The sequence below is a fragment of the Eubalaena glacialis genome, chromosome 7 (assembly GCF_028564815.1).
Source record: "Eubalaena glacialis isolate mEubGla1 chromosome 7, mEubGla1.1.hap2.+ XY, whole genome shotgun sequence".
In the NCBI taxonomy this organism is placed as follows: domain Eukaryota; kingdom Metazoa; phylum Chordata; class Mammalia; order Artiodactyla; family Balaenidae; genus Eubalaena; species Eubalaena glacialis.
In genome coordinates this window covers 75,778,416-75,792,188 of record NC_083722.1, presented here as the reverse complement: position 1 = coordinate 75,792,188, position 13,773 = coordinate 75,778,416, and the positions used below count along the sequence as shown (strand labels likewise).

Here is a 13,773-nt window from a genome sequence, read left to right as displayed (position 1 = left end):
TCACACCAAAAATTAATGTCTCCCCAACCCCCTCATGGTCAAAGAGCCTGCACATTCATTTTCACTAACCAACTCCGATTGCCATGATAAATGAATGGGAGAATTCACACCAGGAGGCATGCCAGTATGATTGGTACACAACCAAAAAGGCTGTGTCACAAGTCTTGCATTCTTATTTAAGCAAGAACAAGAACATTCCTGTTTCACCATGTGGCTACAGTCAACTACTGTATGAAACTATGAAACAAGACCAATCTCTCCCTATGGACAAATGTATCTAACTTACAGATGACCAACCATAAGTCATTTCAGGGACTATTCCTGGCAGGAGTTGAGAATTCCAGGGGAAAGAGGGGTGGGGGGGGGTGGGAAGGGTATGTTTGCACCGCAGCATCCTCAAGACCATGTCTGCTTTAGCTTCCTTGCCCTGGTCTAGGACTGTGGGTACAGAAGAAATATTTTGAAACCCATCTGTCCCCAGACACACACCTTCAGCTGACTTATTAAAGCAGTGCTCAATTGGAAATAATATCCAGCAGGTTGGTTGAGAGCTGTCAAAGAAACAGATCCTTCGTGAGGCAACAGAGAGCATCTGGCCAGGTCAAAGACAAGTCAGGGTTCATCAACCTATTCACGAGGCTCAGTGCTAAAGACACCTAGGCCTTGCTGCCCCCAAACCATCTCAAGCATTATCAGAATGAAAGAGATCTTGATCTGATTAAATACAGAATCAAATGGAAGGTATCCCTAATAATGTGTCTATGCTATATATTTCTTGAATCCTGATTACGCTAGCAGTCAAAAATTTTGTCCCACGATGTTCCACCATCACTCCATTTCTCAGGTGAAAAAAATCAGTGAGAAAGGAAGTGACTTCTCAAGTTTGGTATAACAAGTTGCACATTTGCAAGGGCACCATTTACATTATAGTCTATGAGTGGCACTCCCGGGAACTGTCTCGCCTTGGAGCTCTCAATTCAGTGAACTTCTTCCTTTATCAAGGACTCCCAGCAGGAACAACTCCCTTGGGACCATGAGCATCCTTAGTCTGTATCTTAGTATTCCCTGAGGCCTCAACACACCTTGCAGCAGACACAGAAAGCCTTGAGGGGGTTCAGCCCCAGCCAGCCGCTGCTACCACAGTCCCGGAAGCGGTCCATGAACTGTGTATACAAATCTCGCTGGATCTTAGAGAGTCGCACCAGGATCACATTTTCTTCCTTGGCAGGGAGATGAATCTTCAGCACAGTGTGGCCTCTCCTACAAAGGTACAGATCAGAATTGACAAGGCAGTGTGTCCAGGAGGGGTCAGTGCAGGATAAAAACAGAACCCTGCATTTCTGCCACACCGCCTTCTTTAGGATCTCAACATTCACAACAGCCTTACCATAATGCGGATTGGCTCAGCAACCATCAAGAAACTTATTTTGAGTATAAAAACTAAAGCAAAGAGGCAGAGTGACCTGGGAACTCCAGGTTCTTACCCTAATCTAGGGCTGCTTCTCTAAGCTTTCTCCACACATGCCATCTTAACAAGGAAAAACAACGGGATGCTTCAGACTGGCCTAACCTACATCTTCTAAGATGCTGAAACTGGTGAAGTCATACCCCTGAGAACCACCACTTTATTCTTTCACTCAAGTCATTAGAATGGTAGCTGTCTCCTGCTTCTCTCAGCAAGTAAGGCAGATATCCCTAGTAACCTCAAAGATTAACTTCTGAGAAAAGCACTTCTGGACCAGACTTTCAGAGATCGAAATATTGGATATCCATCGTCTGCTAACTATTCAGGAAAAGCTATTCAGTAAAAGGAAAGTTTTACTATTGCCCTACTAGAAAGGGGCCCTCCCACTGTAACCACCTTTCCCCTTCAGGAAAGCCTTGTCATGTCTATTCCACCAGGGCTCTCCAAGGATTTAGAAAACAGAGCCCTGAGGATGGCTCACCTCTGCACAAAGCCCTCCAGGAGGCTGTGCAGGACATGGCTCCGGTACCGCATGAGGCGGACATCCTGAGGCGTGCTGTCAATACACTGTCCATTCAGGATGGGGCGCTCAAACATGTTGCTGAACTCCTGCCGGGTGCCAAGGAAGTCTGGGCGCACAAAGTCCACCATGCACCAGTACTCGATGAGGTTGTTCTGCAGGGGGTATCCAGTCAGCACCACCCGGCGGCGAGAGCGAATGTTCTTCAGGGCCTGTGAGGTGCTGGCCTGGCAGTTTTTGATGCGGTGTCCCTCGTCACAGATTACCACATCAGGGCCAGGGCGGCATAAGGCCTTCTCAAACTCTAGGGAGGGAAGAGGATCCGGAATAAGAGGGTGAGAGGGCCTGCTCTTAGTCAACAATATGAGAAGTAGGGGTGCACCCTGGAGGAGACAGAAGAAATGAAGGAAGCAGGAAAGCAAGAGTCAGCCCCCATTGGTGAAAGGGAGCCAGCCATTCAAGCTCCTGTGCATTTGGTGTGACACATTAACCTGGCCTATTGACTCTTGCAGTAAATATCCCTTTTCCCTCTTTCCTTTCCTTAATTTTTTCCCTTTAGGCTAAGAGTAAAACTGACTTACATTCCTAGGGCTTATACCAACTAGGTAGCAGACAGCATGACTTTACAGAGTACCAGCCTAGGATTAAAAATGAGTCTGGATGATATTGATGGGAATAATCCAGACACTTCCACTGGCTCTCACCATTGTCTTGGTGCCATCTGAGAGCTGGCTGGTGGGAACTAACTAAAGGACAAGGTCTTCCTGGAGTTACTCGCCAGTCAACGCTAAATGGCAAATTCAGCCACAGAAGCAAACCTAAAAAACAGAATCTCATAGATGAAGAGATCTATAAAATGAAACAGCCTCTGAACCTTAAAAAAAATTTTCTTCCCCAAATAGACCAAGGCCCCATAGAAGAGGGAACAGAACTAGAATTATGAGAAGAATGGCTTTCACCAAAAAACAAGAAAATTGGGATAAATTCTTCTTTTATAAATTCACAAACAACATTATTACTACTCTGTATATTAGCGATTTAAATACTTTATATTTTCTTAATGCTATCTCACAACATCTCTGGGAAGTGGTGAAGGGAGCAGTTACTCTTCTAACTGTTCTATGAAAGACACAGGGGAGTCTCCCCCATGCCAGCCTGTGGCCTGGCCTACCCAGAACTCCACTGCCCGCAGAGAAAGCATTACCTTCTGAGAGCCAGTGCAGGTCATCCTACCTACCTCGGGGACCAGGATTTCTGGTTCATGTCAATACAACTCACATCAATAATGCTTCCCATTTGACTAGGTGCTATAGCAGACACTATTTCTCTTCCCCTGGATCACCCTTTAGAGTATTCCCAGAGAGGCTGCCCACCTCTTCGAAACTCCTGCTGTCGATCTTCCTCATCCAGATCAATGATGACCGGGTGAGAACGTTTCTTGGTTTTCTTCGGTCTACCTGTGGCAAAGGATTTCTTCAGGGTGAGGAGTCTGTACATTTCGTACCCCATCAGCAGCACCCCACCCTCTGACACCCAATCAGCCATCACTTTAGCACGAGCTGCCATTGTCCTGCAAGAGTGAACAGAAAGAAAATATTATTGCTTCCCCTGCTCCCCAGGAAAAATTCCTCACAGTCAAAGCTGTGTTCATGTACATTCAGAAGTCCTTATTGCCAAAGACTTCATGTGGCAGCATCACAGGGCTGGCCAGCTGCCCAAGGACTTTCACACCATTCTAGAGATACTAATTGCACTAAGGATGGACTGGTTCACTGATGATGGTTAAATAACAAAAAACAGAAATTCAATGGCACAAGACAAGCACAAGTGACAACCTCCCTGGATGTACATTCATGACTACAATTCTACATTTGAGGGAGAATTTCAAGTTATTCCCATAATGAATACAAAGTAGTAAAAGCAAGGGCAACATTCTGCCTTTCACCTGCCCAGGCCCTCGTGAATAAAGAGCCAAGGACGCACAGTAAAGGAAAAAGAACAGCAGAGACCGGATGCCACTCAGCACAGTCCCTCTACTCCTAAACAATTGAGCCCTGGCTGTATTTCATTAACTGCTATGTGGACTGACAGTCCTGAAATCTAGGAAAGAGCAGGTGATCAGCCACCTGTGGGGCCACTCATAGTCTCCTCATTTTGATGTGTGTGACCAAACATCACAAAAGGTGGCCTCTGCAGAAAAGAAAGTCTACCTTCTCAATTATCCATATAAACGAGGGGAAAGGGTAGCATGGATTGCTGGCTTGGATCAAGAAATAGCTTTAGATTTTTGGAAACCAGGTTGAATTTACGGAATGGAAATATAAATAATTTTATTTAAATCTGAAACAAAAGAAGGTTTGCACCTTTCAAAGCTTGGAAGTTGTACTGTTAAAGGTCAAATATAGATCGGTGTTTAAAAGAAGAGACTGGTGATTAGGTTTCTAATAAAAGATAAATGTAAAAGGTGAAAAGTTAGGAGATGGAAAGTTTCATTTTATCATGTTGAATTTTATTACTATACACATGGGAAAATGTGACCATGTACACAGATTTTTCAGGATATAGAAGCATCTTCAAGCAGAATACAAGAAATTTTCCAGGCTACATAACTCTGACTTTACTGAAAAACTAGGCAGAGAAAAAATGAGTAGCAAGAAGAGAGAGGGGGATACATCAAGAAAACAAAAGGAATCTGGGAGGACAAGGCACATACCCAGATAGACTGCCTTGACATCCAGATCCTGGGAAGAAGTCTAAAAGGAAAGGGGGGGACCTTCCCTGGTGGCGCAGTGGTTAAGAATCTGCCTGCCAATGCAGGGGACACGGATTCAAGCCCTGATCAGGGAAGATCCCACATGCCATGGAGCAACTAAGCCCGTGCACCACAACTACTGAGCCTGCGCTCTAGAGCCCATGAGCCACAACTACTGAGCCCATGTGCCGCAACTACAGAAGCCCGCACTCCGCAACAAGAGAAGCCACCGCAATGAGAAGCCCACACACCGCAACGAAGAATAGCCCTTGCTCACCGCAACTAGAGAAGGCCTGTGCACAGCAACGAAGACCCAAGCCAGCCAAAAGTAAATAAATAAAATAAATAAAAATTTTAAAATAATAATAAAAAAATAAAAGGAAAGGGGCAGAGAGGAGAGGGCAGGACACCTACTTGTGCTCATCATTCAAGATGTGAACTTTAAAGAACCGAGGCTGGACTTCTTCAGGCTTGTTGTCAGCTGGAAGGGCTTCAGGAGCTGGGAGCCACATGTTGAACTCTGCCAGCCAGTTCTGAAGAGTATTAACCTTCAGAAAGTCAAGTCCAAAAAGAGAGTTTTAGGGAACAAGCTCAGAGCTGAGCTCATAAGGCTTTTTAGTGCCCAGTAAGGCATTACTCCAGAGCTCTGAAGAGGGGTGACCAAGTGGTGCCTTCCCAAACACTTACCGGCACAATGGCAAGGACGGTTTTGGCTGGCGTGTGGCGGAAGAGGACATCGATGAAGGAGATCACTTGCAAAGTTTTCCCCAGTCCCATGCTGTGGGCCAGGATACAGCCAAAGCCACTACTGGTCTTAAATCGCTCCAAGGACTCAACCAGGTTATCATACAGGAACCGGATCCCACCAATCTGACAGGGAACAAACACAAACAAATATCTTTGGCTGGCAAAGACCAGGGGTCTAGTTTACTTACTTTGGAACTAGTCAGAATTAAGTAAATGAGCAGACATTGTACCAGACAGCTGGTGTGGATGGCTACAGAAGTTTCCCTGAACCCTGACTAGTTTATTGGCTGGTGATGTTCTTCTCGGAGAAAACACAGAAAAGCATTCACCTGGTACAGTGGCCCATCTGAGGCAAGAACCTTGAGTACCAAATTCCTGACTGGGTCCTTCACTTAGGCTTCGTCTGGCTGACCTTGGCTGCTCACCTCAAGGCAGCCCATTTCACGAGGAGCTATTCTTACTGTTAAGAGTTCTTATGTTGAGTCAACCTCTGCCTTCATAGAGCTTTCACTCACTGGTCCTGGTTCCAGGTTCTGGGTCAACACAAACTACTCTGATCCTTCCTATCAGAAAGTCCCTCAGACTTCTGAGTCTCACATCTCTTCCAGAGCCACAACTCCCTAATCAAAGCACTGCTCTCCAGAGAGTATCTCAATCAGTCTTGCAGATCTCACAGAAGGAGGCTCAAGATTATTAAGCCAAAAGATTAGCACCTTCTACATGATAGGGCATCTCTCAGGCTTGTCCCTTCCCATTCATCAGGAATCCTGAAGCATCAACTGCTAGGAGGAAGAATCAGGCCTTTCCAATAGCTGCTCATGGTACCAAACAAGTACTTCACAGGCTGTGATGCGGGTGACGTCCACAGCAAGGAAGCTGAAAGGAGACCAAGAGAAGAGTCCAGATTTGCTGTACCTGATGCGGTTTCACTGCCCGTGCCAACTGCGGGGCCAGGAAGACATTCTCCTCCTCCGGAGGGTGGTTCAAGTTGATAAGGACCCGCCCCAGAGCATCGCGCTGATTTAAGACGTCATTCACATGGGTGCCACCTTTCTCCTCTTCCTCATCCTCCTCACTGACAGACTCACTGCTGTCCACAATGTGCAGAGTGTCCTCCTCTCCAGAGCTCAGTTCAATCACCTCTGAGACAGCCAACAAAACAAAACAAAAACTCAGGGAGCAGAGATAATTTACTGCTCGTTGTTAAAACAGGAGAGCATGGAAACAAAGTTAGAACTTGTTATCACTTGTAAAAATTTTTATTTCTATTATTTCTCTCTTTTAGCTTCACGTTAAGACAAGGGGAAAACTTATATTTACCAAGGAGACTCAGGGAAATTTGTCACAGTCAGACCCCAAACTGAATGAGGAAGGACTGAACAATTTTCTATTCAAAGGTACAGCCAATCTCTCAGGGCGAACATTGGGTCAGGAGGAAGGAGGGGCACCTCTGGCTCAATCTTACCATCTCGACTGCTTTTTTCATCCTCACTGCCACTGCTACTGTCCAAACAAATCACTTCCTGGGTCAAGACCCGAGGAGGCAGTTGGGGTCCATCGCTTGCTCTTAAGACAATTTCTTCTGGGGAAAAAAAGATGGACGGGAATGTCAAAACCACATTTAGCTCAAACATATTTTCCAAAATGATTTGCCATCCTCCTCCTTTGTTGCTCTCTGGGGGACTATCCCCTGAGGAGACAAGTAGGGGGCATCTCAAGAACCCCAGTCTTCTTCCCAAATTCCCTGTTCTCTACTGGCTGTTACTTCCTAGTATTCACCTGACCACTAGAAAATGTCCTAATCCCTTGGCATGTTAACATCCAAAGTTATGGATGAAAATCTAAATAAGATCAATTTGAGGAGGTACATTTTTATCCATCTTAACTTTTCAAATGAGATCCTCCTGATCGTGTGCTTCTAAGAAACTGAATGGATTGAAAGGATTCCTGAGAGGCCACCATCTTTTTCCAGATCTGTCCTTGACCACAGTGTGCACTGAGGGTCTCTTCTCCCTCCAGCGCGGGGCCTTTCCTGCCACCTCCACTGCTTACCGGGAAGGAACTCCAGGGGAACGGTGGGAATGGGGGCTGCGTAATCCTTCCTCTGCTGCTCCAGGCGTTTCCTTCTTTCCAATTCTTCCTGTTGTGCTGCTTTGGTAACTGGCTCCAACTGATCCTCCCGGAGCAGCTTGCTAAACATTTAAATAAGAGAGAGCACTTGGGTTCACTTGAGATTTGGGCAATGTAATGTCAAGATAAAGAGGGAAACCATCATTGCTGGGCTCAGAGAGCTGAGGTGGGAGAAGAAGCCATATCAGTCCCACTACACCCATGCAATGGGCAAGGCAAAAAAATAAATGGGACTTCAAGGCTCAGGTGGTTCTGGGCTAATATGTTTTTCATATTATTTAACTTCCTGTCAGGTCCCCCTGCCGAATCATCTCTGCACATAACAGATCAAGAGTGAAATAGAGTAATATGTAATTCATAAAGCTGGAAAGCAGTATAAAAAACAGAGTTGTTATATGGGAAAGTAGGATTATGGATGATTCTACATCCTTATTCCCCAAACTTAGAGTAAATTTTCAAGTCATCATTATGTTTAAAAAAAAATGAGGGTAGGAGGAAAAAAATATCATTTATCTCCTTTCAACAGCAAAATTGTCATTGGTGGAAGAAAGGACTATTGGGGATTTGGATAGTTAAGGAGGTTCACATCTGCTGATCTCTTAGCTCAAGGAAGAAGCCCTGCTTTGGACCAGACAGTCGTCTTCCAACTGATGTTGAGTTCTAAGAAAATAAGAACTCAACTTCTTTTATCTCCTCTTATTTTGAGACATAAGGAAAAAATAAAGGAAGAAACCAGAGTCCAACCAGAGCATGCTATGGCTGCTTCCCAGGGCCTCCAAAGAGTGGGACGCTCCCCAGGGGTGCTCGAGTGCCATCCACTTCAGCCCTGTATCCTCTGACAGCCCAGACCCAGTGGTCCTGAGCTGCATCTTCACTATTAATTGGGGCACACAACTTATACTTTTCTCCTTGGGAAATCGGACTCTCCTGCTCAAACCAGTCCTTTTGTTACTGACAGCCTTCAAATGAAGGTAATACTTCTACTCCCTCTCTTCCCCTCTTACCAAGAGCATAGCTCACCGTATGTTTCTCCTCATGTGGGAGGGCTTCTGAGCTCTCTTCTTTTTGGGGTCCTCGGAGGCAAGGCTCTTGCCTTGGTGGCGCCTAAGCTGCTCTGAAGGCTCAGACTGAGATGAGGTAGTTGAAGTGCACCGCGGTGGCCGCTGCCCATCTTCCCCGAGCTGGGCACACTCAGTGCCACACATGTCTTCCAGGGATGGGTCTGAAGAGACAAAGGGAAAGAGGTGCCAGGGACCAACCTTTACTGGAGGAAGAGTGGGTTTTGATGCCAGACACAGCAGGGTCCAAATCTCAACTCAGCAACTTATTAGCTGGTGATCTAATAAGGCAAGTTACATCTCTCCGAACCTCAATGGACTTATCTATAAAATGAGTATAGTAATGTCCACACTGCAGAGCTATTGTGAGGACTAAATAGCGTGCATGCTTAGAACCAGGCCTGGCCCCCAGAGTAGGCTCACAACAAATGATAGCCATCACTCTTGATATAATTTAGCACTATGATCAGAGTGAGGAAGTGTCATGGTCTCAGACTACTCAGAAAGGGACAACTGAGTTCCCAATACAGCTCACACTCATTTGTATGACTCTAAGCAAGTCTCAACTGCCAACAGGGAGACCACTCCTTCCTTCAGTGTATTAAAGGGTTCATTCAATTTGCCAACCATTTAATGAGGGATTACAACATGGCAAGCACTGTCCTAGATGCTTCAAGGAATATTTCTAAATTCCTTCCCTTCAAGGAGTTTGTTTTCTAGACATAATAAGGCAAGGTGCGCTAAATACCAAAGGAGGGGCAGGGAAACTGACCTAAAGACCTTCAAAGTTTAAGGTACCATTTTTCAGCCAGAGGTAATTAGCTAAACCAAGAATAATTGTGTTAGGGTCACAGGAATATGAAAGGTACTATTTCATGGGATGATCACACAAGGACTTATATGGGAGGTAAAATGTAAGTGAGAACTTAAAAGATGAACAGAATGTCTAATGGTATTATTGCCTTGGGGACAGGGGAAAAAAGGGAAGAAATTCCTGACAGAGGGAATGTCATTTGTGGTATCAACCACCAGCAAGAACTGGGGTCCATGTGCACATCCCTCTCCTCATTTGCTGAGCTGCATTCTGTTCGCTGGATGGGCAGGCTTTGACAATCACATAGACCTGTCCCCAAGTCTGCCACAGCCTCCCAGATACAAGCACTACACAACCAAAAGGTCTTTCCCAAAGGTAAGAGGAATTCAAAATAAGAACAGAAATGCTGAAACTGAGGTGCTCTAGTCCATGCCACTTGGCTCTCAGGCAGGAAGGACTCAGGAAGTTTTGTTTTTTGGTGGTATTATTTTTGTTCGTTATTTTGGATTTACCAGTTTTCCACTAATGTCTTTTTCTGTTATAGGATCCTATCTAGGATACCATATTGCGTTTAGCTTTCATGTCTTTTTAGTCTTCCCTAAACTGCAGCAGTTTCTCAGCCTATTCTTGTCTTTCATGACGTTAATTTTTTTTTTTTTTTTTTGTCCGTACCAAGGGACTTGTGCGATCTTAGTTCTCTGAGTTCGAACCCGGGCCCTGGCAGTGAAAGCGCCAAGTCCAAACCACTGGACCACCAGGGAACTCCCAACCTTGATACTTTTTTGAAGAGTACTGGTCAGGTGTTTTATAGACTGTCCCCCAATTTGGGTTTGTCTGATGATTAGATTGGGGTTATGACTTTTAGGAAAGAATACCACAGAGGTGAAGTGCTCTTCTCATCACATCTTATCAGGGTACATGATATCAACATGACTTATTACTGGTGACATTAACCTTGAAGTGGTGTCTGCCAGATTTCTCCACTGTAAAATTACTATGTTTCCCTTTCCATATTTTATTCTTAAGAGGCCAATCACTAAGCCTGGCCCACATTCAGGGGGAAGAGAATTAAGCTCCATTTCCTGGAGGGAGGGGCATCAAAGAATTTCTGGACATATATTAAAACCACATACAAAAAAATGTTTGTGGGGGGTACTTTGAGGCTTTCAGAACACAAATATCCTTAAAAGTTTCATCCACTAATTTTAACATTCATCAGTGGCTCTTACCTAGAGCAATTATTACTGTGGTGTTCTAATGGTGGTTTTCTATTTCCCTCTTTCCATCTACATTTATTATCTGGAATTTTTCTGTAAGGGAGACTTGTCCCTTCTCCCTCATTTATATATTCAACATTTAAAAAAACATGTCAGTATGGACTCAAGAAGAAACATGCAACCCTGTAGACTTTGGTAAAGGGAGGCCAGGGCTGCCACAGACCTCAATGAGTGAACCAGTAAGCTGATGTGCCCAAGCTGAAAAAAAGACTTACCATGGGTCATCATCCTACGCACTCAACCACCAAAAAATACCAAAGGGCCGTCTCACCAGTCAATGGCTAAGTCAGAGAATCATGAGTGTCCCAGGCATTCTGTTACTACTCACCTTCCGTGGCTTGGTGTAGCCCCTCCTGGCCCTGTTACCATTCTGGGTTCCCTATGGTCTCTTTCATATTAATGCCAGATTCTAGAACAGCATGGAGTTGGAAACTAATGTTTCCCAAGAGATAACAGAGCATAGGGGTTCAGTATAGACACTGAAGCCAGACTGCTGGGGTGTGAACACCAACTCTACCCCTTATTATAACCTTTCTGTTCCTCAATTATAAAAAGGGAATAACAAGTGTAGTGCTATTCCTCAGTCTCAGAGGGTTGTGGTGATGATTATATGAGATAGCCTAGATAAAGCGCTAAGACAATGCCCGGCACACAGTAAACATTGTATAAAACAGCTGCTGCTTTTACTATGACTACCACTATTCCAGGTACAAAGAATGGGTTTGGTTTCTTTTCTTCTTTCTTTCCTACAGTAACTCTACAAGGTGAGTTTTGCTCCCTTCATTCTAAATATGATAAACTGGGACTTCCCTGGTGGCTCAGTGGTTAAGAATCTGCCTGCCAATACAGAGGACACGGGTTCGAGCCCTGGTCCAGGAAGATCCCACATGCCGTGGAGCAACTAAGCCCGTGCACCACACCTACTGAAGCCCGCGTGCCACAACTACTGAAGCCCATGCGCCTAGAGGCCGTGCTCCGCAACAAGAGAAGCCACCGCAATGAGAAGCCCACGCACCACAACGAAGAGTAGCCCCGCTCGCCGCAACTAGAGAAAGCCTGCGCGCAGCAACGAAGACCCAAAGCAGCCAAAAATAAATAAATAAATTTTAAAAATAAATAAATATGATAAACTGAAGCCCTAAAAAGATAAAAAGACTTGCCTATGGGTATACAGGAAATAAGCAGGAAAACAGGAGCAGACAGTTATGAGAATAAGCTTTGTAGTCAGCCAATCCTGGTGTTGAATCCTGGCTTTGTCACTTATTAGCTCTATGTTCATGGGTTCAACTTCTCTGAGCCATAGTTCCCACATGTGTAAATGAGGATGTAAATAGCTCTCTCATGGAAAATATTATTCTTTAAACCCTGGTCTGCCAAACTCCATACTCCCACAACCACATTCAACAGTCTGGGAGTACACAAAGCTCTGGAGCTTGGTCAGCCGTGCCAGGTAGCAGTATTTATTTGTATGGAGAACTCAAACTTCAATTATATATCCTAATCAAAGATCAGAAATAAGAAAGCAAAGGAAGAAGCAGAAATAACATATGAAAACAGCATTTGGTTGTTACAAAATGAGTGTTTCTTACACACACACACACACACACCCCTCCACATTCTAAACCTTTCCACTTGAGACTGCCGCAAACCAGACACTGTTCCCTCTCCCATCCCCTGCTTTTAGTTTAGCCTAACATACATTTGAGCATCTGCTATGTACCAGGCCCTGTGCCAAGGCACAATGGAATGGTCCACGTGGGGAAACATGTGTATACGTATACAGTGGAATGCCTAATAGCAATAACATTTGGGGAAAGGACACTTAATCTAGCCTTGCCTATCACTGGTTATGGGGGCGCTTCCTTGGGAAAGGTGAGACTTGGGTTTAATCTAACAGAATGGGGTAGGCACCAGCTAGAAAAGGAAGGAAAAAAAGAACATTCTAGACAGATAGAGGAGCATAAGCAAAAGGAATAGAGACTCTAAACAAGGTGGAATGGTTAGGAAAGTACATGCAGTTCAATATTGGCTAAAATGAACTAAGCAAAATAGCAGCACAAGTGGCCTTCCAACCCAACAACCACTTCCCTGTCTCTTCCCAGGAGCCCCTTGTCCAAGGAATACTTAGGTACAGACCAGAGGTATAGACCAAGTTTCTTGGATGCTGGCACAGAAGTCAATCCCTGTCCCAGGGAGGACTAATTCCAAGGCCTTTTATTCCTAGCATTCTATATCCCATTGCCTGGTGTTTGGGTAGGGAGGGGAAGCTAATGTGGCCATTGTAAAAACCGTGGGTGGAGGGAGATGGTGGGTGTGGACCTGTGTGCATGCACGCACACACACTCACATGTGAATGCCCAGGTTGATTCACTCCCCTGAAGCAGCACTGGAAGCAACTTTCTTGACTCTTACACGGAGAGACCACTAAAGATTTCAGGTAGATAACCTTTGCTTTTTTTTTTTTAATTTATTTTTATTTATTTATGGCTGTGTTGGGTCTTCGTTTCTGTGCGAGGGCTTTCTCCAGTTGTGGCAAGCGGGGGCCACTCTTCATCGCGGTGCGCGGGCCTCTCACTATCGCGGCCTCTCTTGTTGCGGAGCACAGGCTCCAGACGCGCAGGCTCAGTAATTGTGGCTCACGGGCCCAGTTGCTCCGCCGCATGTGGGATCTTCCCAGACCAGGGCTCGAACCCGTGTCCCCTGCATTGGCAGGCAGACTCCCAACCACTGCGCCACCAGGGAAGCCCCATAACCTTTGCTTTTTGAACAGCAAACGGGAAATGGTCAAGGGAGGCACCAAAGAATGTTTATGACGGGACACTGCAATATCATTAACAGGAGCAAGAGGTTAAAACATCACAATCCCCTCTCCATTACCACTAGGTCCACAGCAGGCATTTTATAAAAAGGCCTCCTAAAGACAGCAGAGTCCAGGGTGGTTAAGTGGCCTTGGCTCATGGACTGTTCCACCTGCTGAGGAGACAAGGTGCCATCGCTCCTGTGTCCAGTC

At 45.3% G+C, this 13,773-nt stretch overlaps 1 protein-coding gene across 2 annotated transcripts in view; it reads right to left on the bottom strand.

Annotated features, from left to right (window-relative positions):
- Positions 1–13,773, bottom strand: part of RAD54L2 (RAD54 like 2) — an 89,501-nt gene that overhangs the window by 16,207 nt on the left and 59,521 nt on the right. For both annotated transcript variants that reach the window (XM_061195402.1, XM_061195401.1), the window contains exons 3-11: positions 8,635–8,836; positions 7,537–7,676; positions 6,950–7,066; positions 6,400–6,626; positions 5,425–5,607; positions 5,152–5,285; positions 3,359–3,555; positions 1,947–2,289; positions 1,083–1,260 (exon numbers count right to left, since the gene is read on the bottom strand). In XM_061195402.1, the coding sequence (XP_061051385.1) occupies positions 1,083–1,260; positions 1,947–2,289; positions 3,359–3,555; positions 5,152–5,285; positions 5,425–5,607; positions 6,400–6,626; positions 6,950–7,066; positions 7,537–7,676; positions 8,635–8,836 (1,721 nt within the window). The remainder of the gene's footprint in view (positions 1–1,082; positions 1,261–1,946; positions 2,290–3,358; positions 3,556–5,151; positions 5,286–5,424; positions 5,608–6,399; positions 6,627–6,949; positions 7,067–7,536; positions 7,677–8,634; positions 8,837–13,773) is intronic.